Source organism: Schistocerca gregaria, chromosome 5 (assembly GCF_023897955.1).
Source record: "Schistocerca gregaria isolate iqSchGreg1 chromosome 5, iqSchGreg1.2, whole genome shotgun sequence".
NCBI classification, from domain to species: domain Eukaryota; kingdom Metazoa; phylum Arthropoda; class Insecta; order Orthoptera; family Acrididae; genus Schistocerca; species Schistocerca gregaria.
Genome location: NC_064924.1, coordinates 280,323,272 through 280,350,848, shown reverse-complemented (window position 1 = coordinate 280,350,848; position 27,577 = coordinate 280,323,272). Strand labels below are relative to the sequence as shown.

Genomic DNA, 27,577 nt, shown 5'->3' with positions numbered 1-27,577 from the left:
TCTTGTACAGTGCATTCATCCAAGACACACTGATTGACACCAGGCCTTATGGTCTCGGGTGCAATAAGCTACAACTCTTGTTCACATTTGGTGTTTCTGGAGGGGAAGGTAAACAGTGGCTGGTACACACAGTATGTTGTTACACCCATTCTTTTGCCATTCTTGCAACAGGTAGGTGAGGCATTGTTGTGAAGGGATAATTCTTATCCACACACTGACTGTGAAACTCAATGTGTTCTGCAAGATTTGCAATGACTTCTCTGGTCAGCATGATATCCAGGCTTGTCTACAATTGAGCATGTGTGGCATATGATGGGACGAGAAGTAACTTTTCAATCAACTATAGGGAAAGTTGAGTAATATATAATATGTACAAGAGCTACAAGGGAATAAAAAGAGTAGAAGACCAAGAAAGACGTGCTTGTATTAAAAATGGTGTAAGACAGGGATGTTGTCTTTTGACCCTACTGGTCAGTCTACAATTCATAGAAGCAATGACAGAAATAGAAGAAAGGTTCAAGACTGTAATTAAAATTCAAGGTGAAAGGATATCAATGATGAGATTCACTAGCAACATTGCTATCCTCAGTGAAAGTGAAGAAGAATTACAAGATGTGCTAAATGAAATGACCTGTCTATTGAGTACAGAATATGGACTGAGAGTACATAGAAGAAAGATGAATGTTATAAGAAGTAGCAGAAATGAGAACTGGGAGATACTTACCAACTGGATTGATGGCAATGAAGTAAATGAAGTTATGGAATTCTGCTAACTAGGCAGTAAAGTAACCCACGATGGAAGAAGCAAGGAGGACATAAAAACAGACTATAACGGGCAAAAAAGGTACTTCTGGTCAAGAGAAGTCTGCTCGTATCAAACACAGGTCTTAATTTGAGGAAGGAATTTCTGGGAATGTACGTTTGGAGCATAGCATTGTATGATAGTGAAACATGGACTGTGGGAAGACTGGAACAGAAGGGAATTGAAGCATTTGAGATGTGGTACTTCAGAAAGATGTGGAAAGTTAGGTAGATTGGTAAGGTAGAATGAGGAGGCTCTCCACAGATTCAGCGAGGAAAGGAATAAATGGAAAACACTGACAAGAAGAAGTGACAGGATGGTTGGGCATCTGTTAAGATGTCACAGAATAACTTCCATGGTAGTAGAGGGAGCCATAAGTGGTAAAACTGTAGAGGAAGAAAGAGACTGGAATACACCCAGCAAATAATTGAGGACATTGGCTGCAAATGCTGCTATGAGATGAAGAGATTGGCACAGGACAGAAATTCATGAGAGACTGCATCAAATCAGTCAGAAGACTGTCAACGAAAAAAAAGGGTACAAAATAACTATCACTAGCTGCCTTCCAATGTAAATATCGCTGACGTACACATAAAAAGCAAATCAGCATCAAAGTCAATTACAGTCTGCCAAAGAAATAACTAACTATTCTCCAAATCAGCATAAATACTGTTACAAAATTACTGAAAAAATTAGTATTTATCTCATTATTCCTATAACATAAAAAATTAAAGTTTGAAGATAACCCAGAATGTCTGAAAAAACTTCAGTTATTATAGTGTTATGAGAGCATAAATAGATTATGGGCGAGAGTGGAGGAGGGCCAAGAGGGGGATGCTGGGTGCATTTAGGTCAGATGAATTCATGCAACCTACTGAAAAAAATATTTTAGTAATGAATGAACTACTACTGTCATCACATACCCGACCACTCTCCACAAGGGACTGGGTGTTGTGTTGTCCTAATCATCATTATTTCACCCCCATGGACACGCAAGTCGCCGCAGTGGCGTCAAATCGAAAGACTTGCAACAGGCGAGCGGTCTACCCGACGTGAGGCCCTCGCCACACAACATTTCATTTTTCCCCATTGTTCAATATTAGAAATACTTTTCATAATTCAGTACTACCCGGATGACTAGATTGGGTGACATTTTGCCATTTGGGATACCAATGATAGAATTTTGAGCAAATTTTTTTAAAGAAATGCAACCATTGCCATTTGGGCAGTATTTTTGTTGATCAACGTGATTTTTGGGTGACACAGGCAAATGCAAGTGTGTTTTTATGCACTAATTTTAATATCACATTATTTAGTTCTGTTTATTGCTCCACTGTCTTGGGAAATACTGAAGTTATGCAACCCCAAAGTTCTACCAGTTCCTAAATAACGACTCCAGTGCTAAAACTAAACAGTTATTTTTAGGTAATTAGGCTATTACAGTATTTTCAAGTTGCCATAATAACAGTAGTGGACAAACCAAAATTGGCTTGTTGTTCTTTCTGGCTACAAAATTACATCACGCAGAACAAAAGAAATAAATGGCAGCACTTAAAATGCAAGTACGAACTGAACTGATTAATAAAATTACAATTGAGCTAAAGTAAAGCCAACAATATGCTGTAGTTGGTGCTTGCTGAAGCATGGGTGGGTGATAGCTGACAGTGCTATTGATATTTTTAATTCTGGCGATGGCCTTGTTGACTATCGAATGTGTTCCCCTTTTCCGTTGTGTAACTGAAAATCAAAATACCTTTCAAGATCACTACATGACAGATAGGTCGCGTGTAATTTCTTTTAGCTGATAGGATGCTCTGTATCCCCTAACCCCCCCCCCCCCCCCCTGCTGTGTCCTTAGTTATAGCAACAATGATTAGTAGAGCACAAAGGGCAACTAAAACAAGTAGAAACATTGAAATGTTCAGTAAACAAGATAAAGAAGCAGCAGAACCATATCTCAACAAGATGCTTGAAACATTTACCTCTGATCAAAAGCATTTAGAGCAACTGAAGGTGAAGTTTAGAAGAACAGTCTGAGATGTAACATATCACTTTGGCTTAAAGTGATGTATTACACTTTCTTCTTTCAGTTCGATGAATGATGTCTGCAAATTTTTAATAGAAATTTGTGACCTTCCATCTGTTCATAGAAGTTTTGGTTTCTTTGTACATGTACCATGTGTTGGTGTGAATGTAGCATTATCAGCGAGACGGGATGGTAGATATTGATATTACTGTGCATTGTGGTGCTTGTTGCAATGAGTGATTATTCCATGCTGCATATATCATGCCTAGGAGATACGCTGCACTGATGTATGAGACATGTTGCACAAGGCTAATGTTGTATTACTTGAGGTTTTAAGCAACTGTGGACTGAATACACATACTGGAAAGAAGGAGACTCCAAAATTATTCAGAAGAAGCAGCAGGTCTTTTGAGCAACTTTTCAGGCGGATAAAGGCATCACAATGGGAGAAAAGGAGTCTGAAGTCAAAATGCTTGGGCCACGCTACTTCTGCCGCTGCTTCCAAGTATAAGAAAGTGAAATTCATAATGTATGGCAAATGTAAAAGATACACACAAATGGATCATTACAAAAGCACATACACTGCATATCTGCACTTGCCCATGGATGAATAGACATGTCTGTGTCAGCAAGTAATAACATTTGATTGAGAAGACAAGAAAAAGTCAAAATTAAAAGGAAATTATTGCCTTATAAAGAAAATGTCCTCCAGAATTTGCAGTTGTTATCCATAGCAATTGACCAACAACTCAGATTACTCAGTACTCAAGTTATTACCAGCACTGCAGCAGAAACAGAAAATTCATGAGTAGTCAAATGGATGAAGAGTGAACATTAATTTCCACAACAAGACTCAAGAATCACAAGAGGATATTATGACCACCGTTGAGAAGATGGGCACTTCCGTGTCAGTGTTTCCATATCAACATACAGCAACTGGTTACGGTCTAGTTGGCCATTCACTAAGAGACAGCAGTGGCAAAACAGCAATGTAGTAATTCACCACCCGCATAATGTTAGCAACTCATCAGCTCCGCTATGCAGCAAGAATGCCAAGAACCTTTGGTGAGCTGTATTCGACTCAAACTGATTTTTTCGTCTAACTGCAGTGTTGTGATGTTGAGTGACGTAATTGGAAATGCAAGTGTCTAATAAAGATTGTTAGTTTGGTGCAGTGTGGTGTCAATGCTGAAACAATTGGCTACAGTGAGGCTTTAGCAGTAGGTTAATTATTGTTTGGTGTATGACTGTAGTTACCCAAAGTACACTGCAAGATGATGACTGTGAAATTCGATAAGACAATTGAAGAGTTAAATATAAACATAGTACATCTTAGAACAGAATTGTCTGTGACAAATGCAACTTTAGAAAAACATGCAGAGGAATCTAGAGCACAGAAAAAGGAAATGCATAATTTGATTTCTAAATTACAAACAATAATAAATGAGTTAACTGGGGAGTTGTGGTCAGAAGTAACTAAACAATGAAGTCTTGAGAAAAACAAAGTTAATGAACATTTTGCAATGTTAATAATGATGTAAAGCAACTGAGACGTGTTAACAGATGAGAATTTAAAACAATTCATGAACATATCTCAGACATGTGAGAAACTGGGTATGTTAGAACACAATAAGGGTTTAGAGGTGACAGTTATCACAGAATCTGTTTTTGCTAACTTGGAGGAGAGTGTGTGTGTGAGATAACTGATCAAAAGGTGCAAGAGACAGTAGGTTTAACCACCAGTAAATCCCATTCTGCAGAAGACTTGGACAAATTTCAGAAATTTGGGAGGAACTCGAAAAGCCAAAAAAGGAATTAAACAGAAAGAAATCTAGTGCAGGTAATGAAATGTCAGGAGAGTTGCTAAAGGAGTTGCAAGTAGGAAATGGGATAAATTTATCCAAAAGATTGCCCAAAGCTTAAACCATATTGGGATGTGCACCCCGATTACTATCCAAGGGTATTTAATTCTTCAATTACCATCAAATTTCACAGTCATCTTCTTGCAACATACTTTAGGTAACTACAGGTATGCACCAAACAATAATTAATCTACTGCTAAAGCCTCTCTGTAAATGGTGGAAGGACTCAAAAATTAGATTTTGCACTCAGTTACTTAGAAGGTATTTATTTCTTGGGACGACTTCCGAGAAAAATGAAAAAGGCAGTACTGGTCTCCGAGTTCATAGGGGGAACTAACACTAGTAGTACACTAGTATGTCAGTCTTTAAAATTCAAATACCTCGACAGTCTGCTAGAGGATAAGCATCTACTTAAGGTATTAGTACAAAGACTTCCTTATCATCTGAGAAAAGAAATTTGGTACTGGTGATGGTTTACAGTTAGCAATTTATTACCTTTATTGAATGAGTAGAAACATTCAATAAGGAATAAGAGGATTATATACCCAGTGAAAGCTGCCAAGGCAAAAATAATTATGGCAATTGTTACCACCAAGGCATCGGCAGAGAAATGAAAGTAAATTCTGTAATGCACATAAACAGAATAATGCTGGGGCCAATAACCAAGCAAATAACTACTACCAAGCATTCATTTCTAGTGATTTAAATAAGAGGAATCTACACATAGCTCTTTTCCAAATCAACCGTTGAGAAAGAAAGAACTTTGTGGGGCATGCGTCAGGCTCCAGGATGTGAGAATGCGACTAGACTAAATTCCTAGGAGGACTATTTAATTTAATTTGTGTTGTTGTTTTTAAGGCTACCCTCAGCCTTTAAAGTCAGCAAGAGGATAGATTTCATGTAACGACGTAGCAGACATACCACTTGTCTCTTTATTGCAACTAAATTTTAGTGATCATATGTAGAAGTGGAGGAAATTGGATAATATCTATTCAGAGATAACTGCACATATTGTTCACCATACAATAACAACATGACCTTTTGCAACTTCACTGAGGACGGGAAAACAATCTAGAAAACAGCGAATATTGAGAATCATTTCAATGTATCATAAACCCTTTTAAAATGCAACCCACCAGTAAAAATAAATGCGAAGAAAGTAAAAGACATAACTGCCACCCCCTATTATAAAATAATATATTGTACAATACCCATTCAGCTATGGTTACACGAGCTAGATGTTAGCATCGTCATGTTTACAGAGAGGAGGGTGGACGGAAGAGGGTAGATATCCACCTTGGTAAGTAAGTGATGAGCTAACATCTAGGCATATACATTAGCACAGGTCAAGGATAATGCATGAGTGTAAGTCTTTCATAATGAGTACTCAGGACAGAGGAAACATATGAGCCACAGTACATTGGTAAGCTAAGCAGTCCAAAGTACGTTCTAGCTACAAAAGAGACTAAGTTACTTTGAGAATACAGGCGTGGCAAAAGTGTAGAAAGATACTTCTTGATGTACTGGATAATGCACCTCAATACGGACCCTATCAAGGGAGGACTTATGCCATAATGGGAGTATAAGGACTTAAGGGGACAATATTGCCATAAAAATTTAGGATTGTGCTCGAAACATTTTCTGGCATTAAGCAGTGTGTTTAATATTTCAGAACAGTAGGAAGCTGTTGTTATTTGAGCACTTATTCCAAGGTAGTAAGGCAGAAGAATTTACAGCTCCTTGACATTACATATTTGGCTAAATCAATGAACAAGGACATAAATGCCTGAGCTTCATTGTCTACATAAGGCACAGGCAACTTGAGTATTGGGCAAGGAGCAATGAAGAGTTGCAAATCTTTTTGTCATGTAACTCCTCAAGAAAATGATTCATGTTTATATTCAGTAAATAACACAAAGGGACGACAGAATCATATCTCAATAAGACACTCGACAAATTTATCTCTGAGCAAGAGCATTTAGAAGAACTGTACATGAAGTTTAGAGGGATAGTTGCTCAAGCACTGGACAGATAGCTGCCTAGTATAATAGATCACTATGGCAGGTAAATTCCACAGTATACAGTCTTTGTACAGAAATTTCTAAAGGAACAGTGACTACTGTGCGATAGGTGTAAAACAAAGCATGCAAGTATAAAGGGGGAGAGATTAAATGAAACATGTTTTGCTGTGAAAAAAATCAATGATATAGCAAAATCTTATTGATAGACTTCTCACAAAAATCAAAGAAATTATGGTAATATGTAAATGCTGTTAGTGACATTAAAGTTAGTGTCCACACACTCATGAATGATATAGAATATGGAAATGACAGTAGAAAACCAAAAGCCATGTTTTCAAATGTTCCTTTACTAAAAGAAATTTAGAAATGCTCTCCTAGTTCACCTCTCAAATCATTTCAAAAATGGCTGAAATATTGACAATGTTGTTGAGAAACAGCTTAATCACTGAAACTAAATGAAGCCCCAGGAGCCAACGGAATACCTAGCATATTCTATAAGGAATTTGTGGCTGAGTTAACCCTTTTTTTTATCATTATATACCATAAATTTCTTAAAGAAACCACTATGCCCATTAATAAGAAAAAAGCCCAGGTTATGTCCATCCTCAAGAAGGGTGACATGAGTAATCTACAAAATTACCATCCAATATCTTTAATATCCATCTGCTGTAGAATCTTAGAAGACATCTCAGCTCAAACATAATGAATTGTTAGAATGACCATCTACATGCCAACCTGCACGGATTTGCAGAACATCAGACATATGAAACATAAATTGTGTTTTTCTCATGTGGCATCGTGGAAGCCAATTTGGTGGATTTCTTGACTTCTAAAAAGCGTTTGACTAAGTGCTGTAACACGAAAAGCATTTGACTCAGTGCTACACCAACGAAAGTATGATCATATGGGGTATCAAACACAATTTGTGACTGGATTGAGTATTCCTTGCCATGGAAGATGTAGCATGTTACTTTGCATAGTGTGTCATAGACTGATGAAGAAGTACGTTCAGATATGATCCAGGAAAATATGCTGAGATCCTTGCTGTACATGAATGACCAGGAACACCATTTTAAAAGTAACCTCTGGCTTTCTGCACATGATACAGTTCTCTATAATGAAATTATTTCTAGGGGAAAAAACTGCACAATCAATCAGTTAGACCTTGACAAGACTTTGAAATGATGCAAAGGTTGACAACTTGTTTTAAAAGTACAGAAATGTAAAATTTTCCATTTTACAAAACAAAACAAAAATAGCAGTTTATGACCATGATATTACCGATTAAAATTTGGAATCGGGTAACTCATGCAAATACCTGGGTGTAACAGTTTGTAGAGTGTTGAAATGGAATAATCACATAGGTAGTCATAGCTACAGCAGGTGTCAGACTTTGGTTCATTGGTAGGATACTGGGCAAAATGCAATCAGCCTACAAAGGTAACTGCTCACAATGCACTCATGTAACCCAACAACACACTGTTGTTTTAAGCTTAAGGAAAAAAATTAATAAAAACAAAAGAGTACTAGGAGACTGACATAATCTCTGTAGCTCCTCATATGAGTTGATACTCACTGCAGCGTGGTCTCGCACATGACGATGAAGCAACAAAGCCAAAGCCACATAGCATTTTCCTCTGCGGTGAGTTCTATAAAGCTTCTGGCTCAATATAAGCTCAAGAATTTGAACTGCAGATTTATAATGTTCCTTTCCAGATTTTCTATACACCTCAGCACCATACTGCAGGCAGGAGGCATATACAGTGCCTGGTGTAAACCTCCTCAGAAAAGATGGGAGCTGTTCAACATGTTCTCTGAAATATAAAATTTTTTCATCAACATAATACTCAAAACACTAAAATAACAATAATGAAATATTATCAACAAAAGGGAGCAAAGGATGCACTTAGCTACTTAGCTTAGCCGTCCCATAATCTACACGAATTCCTCACTTAATGTGGCCTAGTGGCTATGTGTCAGACTGGAAATTCACAGGTCCCTGGTTCAGTGCTGAACACTATAAACCTTCGGCCTCCCCCTACTCTCTGGCAGACGTAATATGGACTTGGACCCTCAATGAAATCTGACTGACAGATTGCTGTCAGCCAGGTTGATTCTTTCCTCCCTTGCTCCACCCTACATCAGAAGGCACAAATTTGGGAGTTTTCTCCCATATTAAACGCGCAAAGTTGACACTTGGCGTGTTGGCTCATGGGAGCGCCTGTAAATGGGAAATGCCTCTGCAGTCGCTCCCATCAGCCACCGTGTCAAGTGTCAACTTTATTTGTGCGTACAACATATGCCCCAGGATTACCAATTCCACTGTGTGATCAAGGGTTAAACCATGTACAGACGTTCTTAGCAGTTCACCATTAGCAATGCATACAACTATTGTATGATGTGCTGAAAAAAAAATTATTTTCACAAGACGTGGTGATGCAAGGAACAATCACATCACATGCTCATGCAAGAAAAATTGAAAAACGCACCAGAACTACAAAATGCATTTTCCCTAAGTTTTGGTGTCAGTCCACTGCACAGAATAACTCGTGACCAACCACATTGAAATCTACACTTACCACGAGAATGCTAAAACTGCTGACCAAATAGTCAAGATATATCCACCCACGGGCAAACACATGTCGCTGAGCCATCAAAGCAAGTCTTGTCCCTAAAAATACAGCAGTCCACACATGAGTTGCAATGGTGACACTGTTGTTGTTGTTGTCGTCTTCAGTCCTGAGACTGGTTTGATGCAGCTCTCCATGCTACTCTATCCTGTGCAAGCTGCTTCATCTCCCAGTACCTATTGCAACCTACATACTTCTGAATCTGCTTAGTGTACTCATCTCTCGGTCTCCCTCTACGATTTTTACCCTCCACGCTGCCCTCCAATGCTAAATTTGTGATCCCTTGATGCCTCAAAACATGTCCTACCAACCGATCCCTTCTTCTAGTCAAATTGTGCCACAAACTTCTCTTCTCCCCAATCCTATTCAATACCTCCTAATTAGTTACGTGATCTATCCACCTTATCTTCAGTATTCTTCTGTAGCACCACATTTCGAAAGCTTCTACTCTCTTCTTGTCCAAACTAGTTATCATCCATGTTTCACTTCCATACATGGCTACACTCCAAACAAATACTTTCAGAAACGACTTCCTGATACATAAATCTATATTCGATGTTAACAAATTTCTCTTCTTCAGAAACGCTTTCCTTGCCATTGCTAGTCTACATTTTATATCCTCTCTACATCGACCATCATCAGTTATTTTACTTCCTAAATAGCAAAACTCCTTTACTACTTTAAGTGTCTCATTTCCTAATCTAATTCCCTCAGCATCACCCGATTTAATTTGACTACATTCCATTATCCTCGTTTTGCTTTTGTTGATGTTCATCTTATATCCTCCTTTCAAGACACTGTCCATTCCGTTCAACTGCTCTTCCAAGTCCTTTGCCGTCTCTGACGGAATTACAATGTCATCGGCGAACCTCAATGATTTTACTTCGTCTCCATGAATTTTAATACCTACTCCAAATTTTTCTTTTGTTTCCTTTACTGCTTGCTCAATATACAGATTGAATAACATCGGGGAGAGGCTACAACCCTGTCTCACTCCTTTCCCAACCACTGCTTCCCTTTCATGCCCCCCGACTCTTATGACTGCCATCTGGTTTCTGTACAAATTGTAAATAGCCTTTCGCTCCCTGTATTTTACCCCTGCCACCTTTAGAATTTGAAAAAGAGTATTCCAGTCAACATTGTCAAAAGCTTTCTCTACGTCTACAAATGCTAGAAACGTAGGTTTGCCTTTTCTTAATCTTTCTTCTAAGATAAGTCGTAAGGTCAGTATTGCCTCTCGTGTTCCAACATTTCGACAGAATCCAAACTGATCCTCCCCGAGGTCCGCATCTACCAGTTTTTCCATTCGTCTGTAAAGAATTCGCGTTAGTATTTTGCAGCTGTGACTTATTAAACTGATAGTTCTGTAATTTTCACATCTGTCAGCACCTGCTTTCTTTGGGATTGGAATTATTATATTCTTCTTGAAGTCTGAGGGTATTTCGCCTGTCTCATACATCTTGCTCACCAAATGGTAGAGTTTTGTCAGGACTGGCTCTCCCAAGGCCGTCAGTAGTTCTAATGGAATGTTGTCTACTCCGGGGGCCTTGTTTCGACTCAGGTCTTTCACTGCTCTGTCAAACTCTTCACGCAGTATCGTATCTCCCATTTCGTCTTCACCTACATCCTCTTCCATTTCCATAATATTGTCCTCAAGTACATCACCCTTGTATAAACCTTCTATATACTCCTTCCATCTTTCTGCCTTCCCTTCTTTGCTTAGAACTGGGTTGCCATCTGAGCTCTTGATATTCATACACGTGGTTCTCTTCTCTCCAAAGGTCTCTTTAATTTTCCTGTAGGCAGTATCTATCTTACCCCTAGTGAGATAAGCTTCTACATCCTTACATTTGTCCTCTAGCCATCCCCGTTTAGCCATTTTGCACTTCCTGTCGATCTCATTTTTGAGACGTTTGTATTCCTTTTTGCCTGCTTCATTTACTGCATTTTTATATTTTCTCCTTTCATCAATTAAATTCAATATTTCTTCTGTTACCCAAGGATTTCTAGCAGCCCTCGTCTTTTTACCTACTTTATCCTCTGCTGCCTTCACTACTTCATCCCTCAGAGCTACCCATTCTTCTTCTACTGTATTTCTTTCCCCTATTCCTGTCAATTGTTCCCTTATGCTCTCCCTGAAACTCTGTACAACCTCTGGTTCTTTCAGTTTATCCAGGTCCCATCTCCTTAATTTCCCACATTTTTGCAGTTTCTTCAGTTTTAATCTACAGGTCATAGCCAATAGATTGTGGTCAGGGTCCACATCTGCCCCTGGAAATGTCTTACAACTTAAAACCTGGTTCCTAAATCTCTGTTTTACCATTATATAATCTATCTGATACCTTTTAGTATCTCCAGGGTTCTTCCACGTATACAACCTTCTTTCATGATTCTTAAACCAAGTGTTAGCTATGATTAAGTTGTGCTCTGTGCAGAATTCTACTAGGCGACTTCCTCGTTCATTTCTTAGCCCCAATCCATATTCACCTACTATGTTTCCTTCTCTCCCTTTTCCTACTGTCGAATTCCAGTCACCCATTACTATTAAATTTTCGTCTCCCTTCACTATCTGAATAATTTCTTTTATTTCATCGTACATTTCTTCAATTTCTTCGTCATCTGCAGAGCTGTAGTAGGTGTGGGATTCGTATCTATCTTGGCCACAATAATGCGTTCACTATGCTGTTTGTAGTAGCTTACGCGCATTCCTATTTTCCTATTCATTATTAAACCTACTCCTGCATTACCCCTATTTGATTTTGTGTTTATAAACCTGTAGTCACCTGACCAGAAGTCTTGTTCCTCCTGCCACCGAACTTCACTAATTCCCACTATATCTAACTTTAACCTATCCATTTCACTTTTTAAATTTTCTAACCTACCTGCCCGATTAAGGGATCTGACATTCCACGCTCCGATCCGTAGAACACCAGTTTTCTTTCTCCTGATAACGACATCATCCTGAGTAGTCCCCGCCCGGAGATCCGAATGGGGGACTATTTTACCTCCGGAATATTTTACCCAAGAGGATGCCATCATCATTTAATCATACAGTAAAGCTGCATGTCCTCGGGAAAAATTACGGCTGTAGTTTCCCCTTGCTTTCAGCTGTTCGCAGTACCAGCACAGCAAGGCCGTTTTGGTTAATGTTGCAAGGCCAGATCAGTCAATCATCCAGACTGTTGCCCCTGCAACTACTGAAAAGGCTGCTTCCCCTCTTCAGGAACCACACGTTTGTCTGGCCTCTCAACAGATACCCCTCCGTTGTGGTTGCACCTACGGTACGGCCATCTGTATCGCTGAGGCACGCAAGCCTCCCCACCAACGGCAAGGTCCATGGTTCATGGGGGGGGGGTGTCACATGGTGACACTATTCCAGCAGAAACAAACATTCACCCATCAGGAAGAACATCTGTTGGTATCATAGAAAATTTGTAGCTGCACGCTAGAAGTGTCAGTCATTCTGTGACAAGCAAACTGCCATGGGAAATCACTACAAATTGTGGTTAATCTCAAACTGGAGAGTCATCGACCGTTCATAACAGAGCATTATGCATGTGTGAATTCCTAAGGGACCAAACTGCTTAGGTCATCACTCCCTAGACTTACACACTACTTAAATTAACTTATGCTAAGAACAACGCACACACACTCATGCCCGAGGGAGGATTTGAACCTCTGGCGGGAGGGGCCCCGCATTCCGTGACATGACGCCTCAAACCGTGCAGCCATTCCATGCAGTCATACAGCATTATAGCAAGCTACAATTCCTTATCGATAGAGGTGCTGATGTCGCCATTTAGATTTTTTCTCATCTTCATTAGTGAAATACTGATGGCATTCATCCTTATGCTGTGAAAGAATCTTCTACTATGACATACAGCCACATCTACTTGCATCACAAATTCAATCTTCAACGTAAATTCGTATGTAGATTCATTGTCACCAACATGCTACATCTGATTGTTGGAGCAGATTTCTTATCCTTTTAAAGCCTCCTCCCGATCTTTGCCACTGATGCCTGCTTGACAGGCATCTTGTGCTGGCAAAAATGGGGACGCTCAACTACCAAGAAATAGTGTGTCCCCCATATTACTTTGCGAGTCCAAGGTGCCCATTTCTGCTGTTTAGATCTGAAGAAGCTGATTTAAGACTACTGCACAATGAAGATTTATCACGAACACAACACACTTTTTACAACCTCTTATAATTAAATGTTGCAAGTGAGACACACATCAACAAAATTTCTATTGTTCCTAGTCACGAATACTGGCCGTTTATTTCTGAGAATGTTACAATTTCCAGACGTGTAGACATGATGTGCATCAAAGCACTTGCCATAGACTTTTCCTTCATTTAACATAGGTTTTCTGAACTTACCTTGCACTTTAGTTTTTATGACAAAAGCATTGTCAAATATGCAATACAAATGTTGAATATAGCACAAATGTAAACATTAGGTTACAGTGAGGGGAAATCTGTTACCATAATCTTTATTTAGCATCCACATTCGTTGCTTTCCTATAACTCAAGTAGCTTGTCACCACAACCAAGATTTGAGGGGAGGGGAGAGGAGGGCAGGGCATCAAATCAAAAATGCTAGCCTCTTTACATTTTCATGTGATGCTAACAATTTTTGCAGATTAATGGAAACATCAGCTCATAAAAACATATTAGGCCATTAAGATTTCCTAAACGAGTCTTTTCTGTAGAATATGTATGTATGCATGCATATGATTTGAAAAGTCACTTGGAATGCTCTCACCTCTAAAAGAATACCATTGCTCCAAATGTGTTAAAATAGAATGTGATGCAGACAAAATCCGATGTCCTGATCTAAGTTAAAAGGGGTATTTGAAGCCCCCCTCCCTCCAAAATCTCGGGTGTGGTGACACTGATCTGTAGCATATACTGAGTGCAGGTTATGTTTAAAGATGGTATTATATGTAAATAACATTGAATATTGCAGAACACATTTTTATTTAATTAATATGGTAGCCTGAGAATTTTTTACAAACACAAAAGTGGGGAAAAAAATTTAGAGTAAAACTTTGTCCATCTGGTTCCGAACTGCCAGACTCTATGCACTACACTTTACGCACGAGTTTCACAAAATTAGACTTTAACCTTAATCTTAATAATGCTCTGAAGGCTTTTTAGCACCGATACGTCATTAACAGACATTTGATTATAATAAATTGTAAAAAGAGTGAAGTGTTAGTGATAAATCTTCAATGTGGTGTTGCCTCGAGTCAGCTTCTTCCGAGCAAAACAGCAGAAATGAGCATCCTAAATTCAGGTTCACATTAGTGTGACTGTAGATAGAGACATCTACTAGATTGCTCGGTAACTGAGTGTCTCTGTTTCCACTATCATTAGACACCTGACTCTACAATGTAGTTTTCTATTCCATGTTAGCAAAAGGCATCGATTGCCCTTCAGGCACACCATACCAGCATCAAAGAGATTGCGGTGATTCACTATACAAGGAACTGTTTTGCCAGTTCCCTGAAGTTACCCGCCTGTCACCCAATCCACCTCCAGGAAAAGATTCAAAGGTGCACCACAAGGTCTATCCAAGATCTCATTGTCTGCCTCCAGACCAACTCAAGTTTGCAAAGCATGAATTTTTGTATCAGCACAAAGGATATTTTACGGCATTGCCCTTGTGATGACTATAGTCAGCTTAATGGCAGAATGCTACTAGCCTTGCTACGCTGGAAAAACTGGTTCTGACCTGATCACCAAAGTTATGGCAACATTGGGCCCAGTTAGTACTTGAATGGGTGACTGTGCAGGAATGCCGGGTGCCACTGGATCAGGGACATGGTAGTCACTGTGGCAGCACTAACTGAAAGACCTGCAGTTGGTCACTGATCCATACAACATTATTATTGCTGTTTCTCTGCCAGACATAGTACACAGTGCTACGCCTCAGAGAGTGCCACACTTCAAGCAGTGTCAGTGTGGTGTGACACATACTATGGTCATTCACATCTCAGAGGGCACACATACTGAGAACTATTTTATGCTCCTGCTACAATACATTCAATTTGTCCATCCTTCCACCAATAGTTCCACCTGTCACCATACAGAGAAGTGAAACCCAGAACTATCCAATGCATCCACCAATAATATCACAGCAGAATAGTGCAGAATGCTACAACAGGGGTCATGTTTGAAGTATTGCATGTGCAGAGCCACTGAGCCAGGTGTTTACTTTCCAATGGCAATAGGTCTGTATCAGCAGTTAATACACAGACATCTACTATCTTGGAGCTGGCCTTTGTCTTGTGTCATGCTCTATTTTCCATGTGCTTGGTTTATTCTGTCACTCATGCTTATCATGTTATGTTTGCTCTGTGCTTGTCCCTATGTAGTGTTCAGACTCTCTGCTCCCCTGTAGATTGACACACACACTGAATTTCGTTCTCTCTTCTCAGTTTCAGATCCATGGGCTTGCCACCGTCAGCCAGAATCTTAACATTTGGGCTGACAGTTACGGTTCTCAGCATTGTCAGGCCTGTGCAGACACAAATGTGGACGGATGATATTCGTACACTTGTTACGTTTGAGCCTTGCTGTGGCTCGCGTTGGTGCCTTGTGTAGGTTTCTGCCAGACCGTATCGTTTGGCTGGCACAGTTGCATTGTTTGTCTTCTTGTCGTGTTCACTGATGCCACTTGGTTTCATAAGTGTTGCCTGTCCACTAGTGGCAGCAGCAGTGCTTATCGATATGTAGTTCTGCTGACTTATCTTTGGAGTGACCTCGTTCTTTTTCCGTGTGGTGTGAGTGGAGAGTTTGGTTGGGGACACAGGATCAGCGAGGTTCGCACAGAGCGACAACGTGCCGGGACCACTGGTGGTGTGTATGGACTGCCGCATCGAAGGGCAGTGGTCATGAGGGTGCTCGACCTAGTCGAAACTGGATCCTGCATATTTAAGTTGAGTGCATTGCAATTTGCGTAGAGAAACCTCCACCATTGTGACATCTCGCGATTCTCCCATGACTTGGGTTCGTGTTGCTGGTCAGAGTGGTGCTGAGGTTAAAAGCAGTGAGTGGAGTACCTGGGGAAGGCGGATCTGATTAGCCTTCCTGAGCTTTTAATTACTATTTACTATTTTCAGCTTCTTACACTGTTAAGTTCAACCAGTGCTATTTTTCTGTCTTGTGGTCACTAATGCCCCAATTACCTGCCCTGCGGGTTAGTGTATGTAATGTCAGTGTACATTTCCTTGCCTTGCCGCCGCTGTCTAGCTTTTTGATAGTAGATTGGGTGGCGATCTTCTACCTTAGTGGGAGTCATTCCTTCTTGTTCTGGGTCCTCTAGGCACAGTATTCTGTGGGCGGAGTTCAGACTGCCATTTCCAGCTTTGGCGTAATTTTACATCTTGCATTTGTTTTGTTTGATGTCAGGTAGCCTCACTAAGATTATCATTAATCACTCGTTAGACTGCCACTAGTCTAAGTTACCGTCTTGTGATCTTTCACTTGCGAAAGTGTTTTTTGTGTAACCTATTCAGAGGCTGATTCCTGGAGCACCGTCTGTCACTGGCCCTTGTGTTTTATTTTATTATTGTATTATCAAGTTAGCATCATTTGTCTCACCTGTTTGGTGATCTGTTATTTGTGTTTTTAAAATTAACTTTTTCTATGTCATTCGCCATTTGACAGTATATGTGTTAAATTTTTTACAATTGTCATTTTGGCGTTAAAAGGCCTTTAGCCATGATTGTGGTTACTTGCTTTAAAATTCTGGCTGCGACCTCATTGGCTCGTTTAAAAAAAAATATATTAAAATAAATGACTGAAAATACAAAGCAAACCAATAGTAATTGATTCAGGCCCCATCCACAATTGTGTCCCATCCTGTCTTCCTTAATTACCAGGTTTCAACGTTTTTCTTTTTCATGGTGCTGAATTGTGGCCGCCGTGGACCCGGCATTTTTGAATACTAACAGCAGTTGTGCCTCCTGGTGCAGTAGCAAAAGCTGCAGCAGGAACAGATACAGGAACTGCTGAAATACCATGCTGGTGGTAAGCCAGGCCCCTGCTGAGAAGCCTCCTCTTCCGCCACCCCTGGGAAAATTTCCTTCACTGGCTCTTGCTGCACTCCCATGTAAGGCATATTGTCATCCAGTTGATAAGGCTGCCTTGTTATTGTGTAGTAATGCGGAAGTGTATGAATGTGTCCAAAATCTGAAGTCAACTACCCAGATTGAGAAACTAAACTTTGAGGATCTGTGTTAGTTGCTCCCACAGTATTTTGGTCATCAAACTCATGTGGTGGTGGCGGCATGCTTACAGTTTAGCCAGCACCACGACCCCCATATGGCAGTTGTATGTGGGGTGGTTCACTGACCTGCAAGGTGTGTCGTGCAAGTCTTGGTTTGATTGTCCCCAATATACTACCTTGTATGTGGGCTTGCTAATTATGGACATGATTGTCTTGTTACCATCCAACCATGAGGGTCCAGACTAGGACACTAGTGTTGTCTGACTCTTCTTTAGCCAAAGTTGCTAAGATTGTAGAATCACACAAACTTACGCCAGTAGCATAGGACCTACTGTCTGACAAATTGGACATAGGGCATCATAAACATGGGATGAGCCACGTGACCTCAACTTCCTCTGAGCCTCTGTGTGTTGATACCACTGACAAATCAAGTGCAGTGACATCACAGTGCTGCTCATCTTTGCCTACATCAGTCACGGTGACATAATCTCTGTTCAAGGCATTTTTTGGGTTCTACACATCGCTCTCCTTCCACACCTGTTTCCATTCAACGGCAAGTCAGCAGTCCTATCCTGACTGTCATTTGGTGCATATTCTATGGGACTCCCCACTCGTATGCGTGCGGTACGTTGCAAGGCAGGTCATTTGGTGACAGTTGGTGAGCCGTGAGATGGACATTGGAGGTCCTGGTGTTTTCCTTCGACTTAGAGGCTGCCTCCAACACCCCTGAAGAGTCACCCTAGTGTCTTCTGCTTAATTTAGTAGTAGATGGGTGTCCAGTAAATTTCAGGTAGACATGGAAGTAACAGTCAGCCTAATTAACTTAGATGCAAAGCTCCTGGACTGCCACATGTTGCATTGCCACTGTTTTATAATAAATAGTGTGTTCTTTTGAGGAGCCAATTTTCCATCTCTGCATATTATAAGAATGTTACGGACAAATACAGCTAAGACTCACATCGGTTCAGGGACAGAAGCTAACACCTGTAACTATCTACATGTGAGTTCACAAAGAACCCATCAGAGCAATATGGCAACGCCCATTTAATTTTTAGTTCTGGTCCTCCGTTTCTCTATGGTCTATTTTCTAGACCTCTCTGCATCCCTGTTTTAGCTGTCTTCTCTTTCGTCAATTGGGACTGACATATAGTCATTTTAACTCTTCTGTTTGTATTTGTGTTTCACAGTTTTGACATGGGTGCGTATGACACTAGTTGCTTTTGTGCCCTAAACAAAACAAGACAAAACCAAAACACAAAGACACCGGATGCACTCAACCTTCTACAGGCACAGCCTGTACCTCTGAGTAAATGCCCAGTCACTGCTCATTCTGGGTGTCACTTATACTTCAGCCCAAAATATTATTGACATCTGGGGTGGGGAGAGAGGGAGGGGGTTGATGTGGACAGTAAATTGTCTGTTACATTTTACAAACAGTGTAGGTTCTTTGATTACCAGTAATGTTACTAGACTTTGACCAAATATAGATGTTTGCAATTTGTGGTTATGCAATGTATATAACTATTGTATGCTTGATTTCGTAAATTTTTCTTTCTTACTGATGAGAGAAGTTTTCCAACTGAAGCTATCCTCAATTGAAAGTTGTGGTTGTAACCACTCCTTCTCATCTAATATCCACAACACAATTTCCTTGTTGTCTAGTACCACCACTATTTTTCAGTGATACTGAGTACAACAGTGATGCTGCCACGGCTATTGCAAAAGACCACAAAAGCAGGTGATCTTGACACCGACCAATGCCATTACATCAGATGTAGCAGTACCACTGGTTGATTACCACATTGTCAGCCACGCCAGGGCCAGCATCACAACAACAGTGTCACAGCAGAAAGACAGAACTACTATGGCATCAGTAGGCCAGTTACTACACATCAAAGCCACAGGCTTGTTATCACCAGTGTGGTTGAAAGTGGTGCTTTGGCAAAAGAATTACACATTGAGCTGGTGTAAATACTTGTCATTTTAATCACAGGGATCATAGTGTGGCAGCTGCAGTCTATGAGGAGAGGTCCATGCCAGTCTACAAGTTGACACGGTTCTACAAGCGGCCACCATGATGTCTGGCCTATTGTGGCCCTACTGCTTGTTCTAAGTGGAAAGCTGTCAACTTACTGCCTTCTGTCCTGTGGGCCAAATCTGGGATCACTTCAGCCACAGCCAGCCATCTGCCCTGGAGGGCTGCCATTTGTAACCAGGGTGTTGAAGCAGCTCAACAACCTACTGGACTGTCTTCTTCAACAAGCACCACAGCGAGATACTGCATCTTCTGATGAATCCTGCCCTGGGCTACAGAGCTGTGCCCAGGAGGCACAGGCACTGCTGCATAATCTGCATCTCAGTGTTCCTGGAGAGCTGCTGGCATCACAACAGGCTGCGGGACACCTGCTGCATCAGTGCTTTCCACATGCTGCCTTCAGCATGTTCTATGGAGGGTGTTGCCACCACATAAAGTTACTACGAGTGTTATAATTTGTTCTTCAATAAAGTGTATGACTAATAATGATGTGTGTCTGAGCAGCCTAGGCCATCATTCTGCCCTCAGTCCCCCACCAACCTCAGTTCAGCCCTCCATCATAGAGGTCATCCATCCCAGCCTTTACAGTTGAGATCTTTTTCCTGAAAGATGATCATGGTTGATTTCAGTTGAACATGGATCTTGCTTAAAAAATATGATTTTAACATAATCACAACCCAAGATATTTACTATCAGCTTTGTCACTCTGTTATCATAACATTCTAGATTTTTCTTTGGTTTCTAGCTATCTTGTACTGCACTTATACAGTCAGGGTACATCTGATTTTGCACAGCCATGAAAGCTTTTGTACAATCACTAAAGCAGTGCAGCTACAAGAAATGTCTGAAGTTCAGCTGCCTCAGAACTCCAATTTGATATGACAAGTATGCCTTCAATGCAGCAATCTGATCAATTCTGAATGTTGCGTAAACTGTACTCTCATTTCTCTGAATTCTTCGTTCTGTGTATTACTGTTGTACAGTAGGACAATTTAAGATTAAGCAAGTAAAATTGTCCTCAGCCTGATGGTTGATTTGAACAGTGCTTTTCTATGCACTGTTCAACAGCAGATGATAAGCTCTTGCTTTCTTCCAACCTTTGTAGGGATTTAAGCTGCCAGTGATAGGGGGATCTACAGATTAACATGGACTCTGAATCATAGTGCAACTTGACATTTTTCACTAAATAAATCATTGCCAGAGGTGAAATAAATGATAAGTGACAAACAAATCCAAGGGCAGCCTGGGAACTTTTGAATATGGCACTTACCCACTCAGCCACATACTAATACAGTTTACCCCTCTATAAGCAAGTATTTCAGTCACAACTAATGCTTCGTAAGGATGAACTGTGTCATTTTTCATACTGGATGTACGACAATATCTAGTGTGAATACAGTGCAAATAATCTTCAAGTAGCATTCTGCTCCTGACACTATCACAGCAAGTTTCACACAACTACATTCTGAGAGTAAACATAGTCACATTATCGATGAATGCTGTTGCAAATACTGATGGGATTATTTTACATTTTACAGACAATAACAAAAAAGTTTAATTAATGGCAGTTTTTCCACCAAATGTAATTTAGTTAACATCTCTGTAGACACTGATTAAGCTGACACAGAATAATTACACAATAGTTTATAAAATTTTGTTCTTATTTATAGTACTTAGGCATTCATAATTGCAACTGTTTTTTAGGTTTATAAAATTCATTAATAACTGACAAAAACAATTAATTTAAATTTAAAAAGTTCAATGGTCAACACTGGGTTTGAAAGTACTTGTATATACAGTTTAATGGTAATTAAAAATATTCTGCATCACTGACCTTTCATTAGCATCTGTCAAGAGCTCCCTAAAATTATTTTCTATAACAGCAACAATCTCTCTTGCTGTAGCCCAATCTTTCTTCTCTATGGCAACCATAGATTCATTTTGTAATCCAATTGCAGTTTCATACCTGATAAAAATACAAACAAATTACTACAATAGCCCAGTGTGGTGTTCAGTCCACTTCAGTAAACATTTATACTAAGAGACAAATGTATTCTGGAACTGAAATACTAACTGTTGTAGTAGCCACTTACGTACTCTGAGGCCTTCTCATATGACTATACAATGATAAGGCAAATGCAATCACAAAGTGTAGGTTTTGAAAACATATGTATTGGTGACTACTTTTGTCATAAAATACATAACTGTGCATAAAACACACTTCAGTAAAAAAAGTAAAGATGTCATCACTCCGAATCCAAAGACTTGTTTGAACATCACAGTGATTTACTAGGCATGGTACTATGCCTTACTCCACCCTCAAACTGACTTATGCAGCCAATTATAGGGGGATCTACAGTTTAACATGGATTCCAAACCACGCTGTAAATGGGCATTTTTCACACCGACAAACATTGCCAGCGGTGAAAGCTGTGTATGTGGAAGATACAAATCTTAGGAGTGACCAGGAATCAAATCTGAGACCTTTAGATTTGCAGTCTGGTAATTTACCACAGAGCTATGGAGTAATATCATGCCCAATAAATAAAGAATAACTGCAAAAATTGAGAATTTGAGAATTATGACCTTATACAGAGATAGCAAGGTTTTTAAGTAACACACAAGTAAACTATGCATAACCGTAGCATTTGTTTACTGTTTGACATACCTGAAGACAGCCTTGAACTTCTCCTGTAATGCACAGTGGCTGATCTTTTCATTTTCTTCCTTTCCTTCATCATTTGACTCTTCTTACTCAACACTATACTGTTGCAAAACAAGATTGAACATATTCAAGTTCTTCATTGGTTACAGCAGCATTGTCACTTTCTGCTAGCCATTTCTATACATGAGCAGGATGAATGTAATTCTGAAGGACTTGCAGATCAGTGATTAAATCTGCAGTGTCTGATTATTACTTTCAGGAAATTCATGTGCTTGGTTTAGGTTAGGACAAACCTTCTTCCATGATTTTTCTTAAGTTCTTCTCAAGCTTGAACAACTGGGTAAACTGCATAACTGCTTCAAAAAGAGGACAACCCTCCTCTGGTTTCTCTAACAAAGTGCTAACATATTTCCTCCTGTAATGTTGTTTTAACAGCTCAGTAACCCTCTGGTCCAATGGTTGGATTACTGAAGTTACATGGGGCATGCATCTATGTCTATGCGTGTGTATGTGTGTGTCTGTGTATGGAGAGGGGGGGGGGGGGGGGGAGACAGGGGGAGGCAATAACAGAACTTTAACATCACCTTCTTGAAGTTCACGCTCAGTGGACATTTTCTAGCTATACAATTGCAAGGGATGGTAGGTTATCTGGTTTAAAGTATTTTTTTAACATCTGGAACAAATGCATCAAAGGGCCATTCTTTAAACAAATTACCTTTCATCCAAGCAGTTTCTAGAGCACAATGAACAAGAAGTGCTGACATATTTACATTTTTGAAGGCTCTTGCTTTCTTAGCGTTGCCTATTTCAAATAAGAGCAATTTATGGTCACAACTTAGAGTTGCTGCATGTTGCAAAGATCATGCCTGTCCTTTGCTAGTTCCATGCCTCTGACTGTTTCATTCTCTGAGGCAAGGGTTTATTGAGGGACCATTTTATACTTTAATCCCATCTGTTGTATAATTGATCAGCTACCTGTTTATTTTCTGAGACAATCTTTTCAAATTGTTCAACGAACGTCCTACCTGCATCAACATCAGTGGCAAGTTTCTCACCTGAAATGGCAACTTGCCTAATGCTGTGACAGTTTTTCCACCAGTGAAGCCAACCTGCATTTTCTTGCCACTTATCTTCCTCACTCCCCAGTTTTGGTACAACTGAACAACATTTTCTTTTATGATGGGGCTTGAAAGTGGGATCCTCTTACATCTTTCCTGACAAATACAAACCCACACAGTGCCATCCAAGAGCTCACTGATTTTCTAGTTTTTAGACTTTCTCCAGTTAGCGAAAAAGCTTCAAGATAATTCTGGTTCTTTTTCCAGTCTTTAATGGTTGTCTCTCCAATACCCATTTCAGAGGCTAAATTAGTAACTGACTCATCTTTGCCAGTTACCTTTTTTTGCAGACATGTAGTTTCTGTTTGATTATGCACACAACACATTTCCTCATTTGATTTGTAGCCATTTTTAATCTTTCAGAATCCCCTATCACTTCTTCATCAGAAATTAATAAATTGTATAAAACTACACTGTAACTTTAAAATTAAAAAGAATACAGAAATAAAAAAGCAAAGACAAAACAGCAAATTGCAGAGTATAGTTAAGTTAATAATTCAGAAGTACAGTAGTCTGTCAACTGAGTATGGTGAAGAGTGTGATTTGATAGGTATCAGTTGTGACAGGAGTAAAATTGACTGATAATGCTGACACTCAGTGGTGGCTGCTGCATTAGGCACAAGAACATGACAACATCCTAACTTTCGACACCTCGTGGATTTATTGGTTATATTTCTTTGAATGCTGTTGAACGTAGCACAGGGGCTGCAATTTGAAAGATATGGCACTTAAATCTTCTGCGCTACTGCTCCATTAGACTCCATGAAACCTGGCATCAGGTTTGGAAGCACACCTTCAGTTTTGCACATTTTAAGGAGCTTTTGGACATGCATAATGCGCATGACGTGATTGCCATACGGTCCAAATACATATGGATTTGATAAAAAAACGTATGCAGTTCATGATATGCACAGCTAGCCCTTGCCACTCAACTAGAAGTTTACATCAGTGCCACCAGGGGGTAGCACACTGCAGCAGATTTTTATCGCTGTTCACTTGGCATTAATCCTGATAGATGACAGCACGCTCCTCAGGTATGCTAGTTCACTCACTATGTACTGTAGTAAAATTAGATCGCGTATCAGTATATGTTAAATCTGTACTGACAGTAAACCTATCTCATGGGTTTCCGAATGAGTTGTAGTTGAGTTATGACTTTTGTCATACAGTAATCCATTTGAGGCACTGAGAATCATAAAGGCCTAAAGCACATCACTGTCGATTGTGAGATTGGAGCATTTATTCATGCCTCTTAAACCTGTTGATTATATGGTGAGTCAGGTTTATCTGTGCTGTAGGCCCACACTAAATATTTAAAATTCATAAAAAGCTGTGTCACTGGTTTCTCTGATATTCACTTAAATATGAGATTGACAACAGTGTGCTTTAGGCCCTTATGGATCTCGGTGTAATTTGTATTCTAGTCAAGTGACCATGTTGTTACACATTACTACTCGAGTTTCATCATTTCCACAAAAGGCACTTTGTGTTTATAGAGTTGGTTGTTTACTGTGTGGGAATTGGCTTTTGTATGCAGTGTACACATGAACTACACTGAATCTATTTTACATGCTGTGAGAATAGGTTGTGAGTCGTGCTTGGGTAGCTCAATCGGTAGGGCACTTGCCTGCAAAAGGCAAAGGTCCTGACTTTGAGTCTCAGTCCTACACACAGGTTTATCTGCCAGGAACTTTCAGGCCAGCACACACACTACTTCAGAGTGAAAACCTCATTCTGTGAACAGAAAAGTAAGTTCCCAGGAAAAGATAGCTGCAAAGGAATTAGGGCCTCAGAGAACAGATCCTTTGAGAGAGTGATGAAATCAAATAAATGTGACTACAAGCGAACATCTAGCGAGGAAGTGTGCAGTTAGCACAAGTTGTTGTGTGGGTGTAGTGTAAGAATATTTGACTTTCAGCCCAGACGTAAATTTATAAACTAACACATCTGTTAGGGATCTGGTGCATTCGTTCAAAAAAATGGAAAGTACAAAAGCTCCCACTTACACAAAAATACAACATGGAGAGTTGAGAATGCTTACATATTATTTCGTTACTGCCCAAAACTATACTTAATTATGTACAAAACAACAATTTTTTTCCTTTTGTCAAATAAATCATGCATCTTATTAATATTATTGTTGTTGTCATTATTATTATTATTATTATTATTATTATTATTATTATTATTGGCTGTGACTGTAGTTGAATAAACTTGTTGAGAAGCATAACAGTTATACAGCAGATGCTATTAATTCTTACTCCTGAATTTAGCTGAATCTAAAAATTTGTGAACACCAAGAATGTATACTCATGAGCCAACAGTGCTGGCACTCACTTTGGCAAATAGTCCAGACTCGTGGTCGGACACATGGTCAGATAATTGAGATTCTACTGTACATACTGCTCCCAAAGTCCCACTCATTCCTCTAACTCTCCAAAAATACGAGGGGGGGGGCGGGGGGGGGGGGGGGGGGGGGGGGGGAGACCACGACTGAGAGGATGCTGCCATTTGTAGGTGTACTACAGAGATCTCTCACTAGTTGGGGTTAGCAGAGACGTCAACAACTGTGCAGACAATGTCATTATAGATCAATGTGTGAGCGTAGTGTTATGTTCCTCTGATCATCGGCGTGTCTTTGTTCTTTGATAGAACAAAGAGTGCTCCTGAAATTTCATTTCCTGCTTTAAAAATCGACAATGGAGAGTCGCCAAATATTTTATGAGGCTTTTTACTCACCAAATGCTTCAAGAGGCTTTCCTGGAGGATGCTATGAGCTACACACAAGTTTTCGACTGGTTTGGGCACTTTAAACATTGTGAGATGACTGTTGAAGAGCAACCTCATTCTGAATGCCCTGTAACCTCACAAAATGACAAACGCATTGAAAAAAATCCTACAAAAAATCAATGAGGATCATCATTTCACAACTGACCAAATTTCAACAGAGATGGACATGAGTTGGAGCTTGTACCAACAAAGTTCTGCAAGGTTCGCAGGAGAGCTTCTGTAAAGTTTGGAAGGTAGGAGACAAGGTACTGGCAGAAGTAAAGCTGTGATGACAGGGCATGAGTCGTGCTTGTGTAGCTCAATGGTAGAACTCTTGCCAGAAAAAGGCAAAGGTCCCAAGTTCGAGCCTCAGTCCGGCACACAGTTTTAATCTGCCAGGAAGGTACAGATGCACTTCTTTCCTTCCTGTGTACGTAAAACTTTCTGATAAGGTAGCTTACAATAAAAGATTGCTCCATTTTCCTTAGAATAACTTTTTAACAAGCTTAGTTTGGCTTCCCTGAGGGTTTTATCTGTTACAAAAGCAATATATAATCTTACAAACTCATTTTTTGACAGAACAGAAACAAATTACCCTATTGGCACTTATAGTGATCTGTTGATTATAAAATTCTACTTGGGAAACTAGAATGATACATCATTAAAAGCTTTCCCCCTGCACCAATTGAGCCTAATCTTAACAACAAAAAGTGCAGGATTACATTATTAGCAAATGATATGACAGGAATAAAACTAAATTCTGAGAAGGGAATATTAAATACAATCTACTACACGATTTGGTGTTGGATCCATTCCTGCTTCTTGGAGAAAGCACTTATTCTACAGAACTGTGCACTAAGAATATTGTGTGAAGTTATTTATTTCTTTATTGTATGTCGTACAGATTCATACAGTGATGGGTTCACCCTTAATGTGGAGTGTGTCAAGATTGTGATATTGTGACATATATTTACACATATATTTAATAATAAATTACTACTCACCAAACACTACAGTTTACGTAATTCTAGCATTGTGCTGGTATCACAATCAGCAACTCAATACATTTGTAATTTATTAATTAACATTTCTGTCAGAGTTGCGTTTTGATTAGTGACTAGTTTCTGCAGTAACTCGCAAGTTACTCCACCTATCACCCAAAGCATACATTAATCAGGCCACTACTGTGTTCCATCTATGGAACTAGATTAAACACATGTTGATTACAAAATGTAAAGTGCAAGTGATATGTTACAATGAATGTGGGAAGGAAAACACCGGAAATCATCCAGCTGGAGCATAGGGACCAAATTAACACATCTCCAGGACCACACAAACGGACTAACACCACTGGAAATCACTACTGGAGATGCTTCATAAATAAAGAAGCAAAACACGTAAGGCAAAAAAACA

The 27,577-nt window shown here is 39.7% G+C and overlaps 1 protein-coding gene across 1 annotated transcript in view; it reads right to left on the bottom strand.

Moving 5' to 3' along the window:
- The window catches only part of LOC126273153 (fanconi-associated nuclease 1-like), a 160,815-nt gene that overhangs the window by 47,688 nt on the left and 85,550 nt on the right, over positions 1-27,577 (bottom strand). Inside the window, exons 8-9 of the mRNA XM_049976610.1 lie at positions 21,447-21,578; positions 8,288-8,525 (exon numbers count right to left, since the gene is read on the bottom strand). Of these exons, the coding sequence (XP_049832567.1) occupies positions 8,288-8,525; positions 21,447-21,578 (370 nt within the window). The remainder of the gene's footprint in view (positions 1-8,287; positions 8,526-21,446; positions 21,579-27,577) is intronic.